The 1,989-nt window shown below is 32.3% G+C and overlaps 1 protein-coding gene across 1 annotated transcript in view; it reads left to right on the top strand.

The window, feature by feature from the left end:
- The first annotated feature begins 1,778 nt into the window (after window positions 1–1,778).
- Window positions 1,779–1,989, top strand: part of LOC111709099 (protein arginine N-methyltransferase 1) — a 13,846-nt gene continuing 13,635 nt past the window's right edge. Inside the window, exon 1 of the mRNA XM_023482698.1 lies at window positions 1,779–1,902. Coding sequence (XP_023338466.1) covers window positions 1,826–1,902 — 77 coding nt within the window. The 5' untranslated portion in view covers window positions 1,779–1,825. The remainder of the gene's footprint in view (window positions 1,903–1,989) is intronic.

Below are 1,989 nucleotides of genomic sequence, written 5' to 3'. Positions count from 1 at the left end.
CATGCCATTTTACAATTTAATTTTACGTAAAAAATTATTTAGGTGCATTTATCTGTAGATTCTTTTTTTGAAAAAATTGAGATATTTATCCTAAAATAATTGTCAAGCAGGTCTTTAAACTGACAAATGGTGAAACAGAGAATAATATAGAAAAACAACTTTATCCTCATAATACAAAATGTTCTAAGCTGGAAACTCTTGTATTGTGGATATCAAGATGAATGCTTGATCTCGATCTTTTTTTTAATCGGCAGATTAATTTAATCTTTAATCAATACCCATGGAGGGTTAACTGAGATAAAGAGATTAAGCATTGATCCTAAATTAAAAGTTCTCGCACTGGATATTGAGATCTGTTGATCGGGATTAATAATAACCAACATAAAGGTTCCCAGAAAGATAAAAGTTTTGAATGATACATCTTACAGTCTACTGGGTATTCAGGGCAGTTTGTTCTCCTCGCAACCTTACTTACTATCTACTAGTAGTGGGTATTCAGAGCAGTTTGTTCTCCTAGCAACCTTACATACCGTCTACTAGTAGTGGGTATTCAGGGCAGTTTGTTCTCCTACAGGAGATGACCTCATTCTCAATAGTTAGAATATGAACATATAGTTTAAACAATCAATAGTTCAAACGGCAGTAGTTCAAATGCGGATCCACCAGAACAAACTGCCCTGAATACCCAATACTAGTAGATGGTAAGTAGGGTTGCTACAGTTCGATCAAACATCACATTATTTACTCATTTGAACTATTAAAAATTGTTTTTTAATATTTACAAAAAAAAATTAGACCATTTGAACACTTTTTTTTGGACATGTTCATTTGCACTAACGTTCAATTGCTTTACAGGAAAAAAAATTAGTCCGTTCGAACATTTTTTTTGAAAATGTTCATTTACACATAACTAACGTTCAATTGCACTAATATTTACAGAAAAAAATGAGTGCGCTTGAACAAATATTTTTAGTATTCCAGATCAATTTCACTAATGATCATTAGTACTAAAATATTCCTGCAGGCGCGAAAATAAAAAAAAATTACTGGCGGGAAAATAAAATTTTAGTCCAACTGAACACAGAAAACCCGATTTTTGTTTATTTGCACTAATGTTCGATCGTACTAAAAACCGGTTACTGATCAGCTGAATTTAGTTCAAAAGTACGTTAGTTCAATCGGACATTAGTGCTCGATATAGAATCGTGAATCTTGTGAATCGGGCATTGCCATCTTTAGGTAATTTCTTAATATACGATTTCTAATGTCGTCGTGTTTATTTTTTTAATTTCTATGCAATGGTTAATAAGAGTAAAATCGTGCATATTTTTCCTATTTTACTAAAAAGAAAAAAGATATGAAAATGCAAGTATACATAAGATTTAACTCAATGTAATATATAAACTTATAAAACGTCCAATCTTTACACAAAAAGTTGAAAAAGACGATATTGCCGCGCACTTTTATCTCCTTTAAAACATAAGGCCGTATATTTACAAAATTTCTCACTGAAAACCCACGCTTTCGGTTAATTGTTGTGTTTTGAGTGTTGCGGGTTGCCGTAAAACTAGCGAATGGCGCCGATTAAACCCTATTTTCGACTTATTTGTAATTATTGGAATTGTCTAATATGATGCAAATGAGTCCGTAATCGAACTTTTTAAAAGTAAAAAATAAGATTTAACCGATTGCTATAAAAAATGTCTCGCATGAATTTGAAACGAGAAGAATTTCAAAGAAAGCTGATTCAACAATTAAAAAAGTTGGTAATGTGCTGCTTATGAAAAAGGAAATCATTTTCAGAATATTGTGAATAGAAATCAACATGTCAGCCAACGTGGGACCCGCTAACACCAACAATCATGTTGAATCTGAACCTGTGAAACCAAATCAAGTGGCAGGGTATTATATAATATTTAGTTATTGGGTCTGTCCTAGTCAACGATTTTTGGTAATTTCCTAGAAAACGATTTTTGGACCCCCCCCCCC

The sequence above is a fragment of the Eurytemora carolleeae genome, unplaced genomic scaffold (genome assembly GCF_000591075.1).
Source record: "Eurytemora carolleeae unplaced genomic scaffold, Eaff_2.0 scaffold833, whole genome shotgun sequence".
NCBI lineage: Eukaryota > Metazoa > Arthropoda > Copepoda > Calanoida > Temoridae > Eurytemora > Eurytemora carolleeae.
The sequence above is the reverse complement of the archived record's forward strand: the minus strand, read 5'-3'. Positions and strand labels throughout refer to the sequence as shown.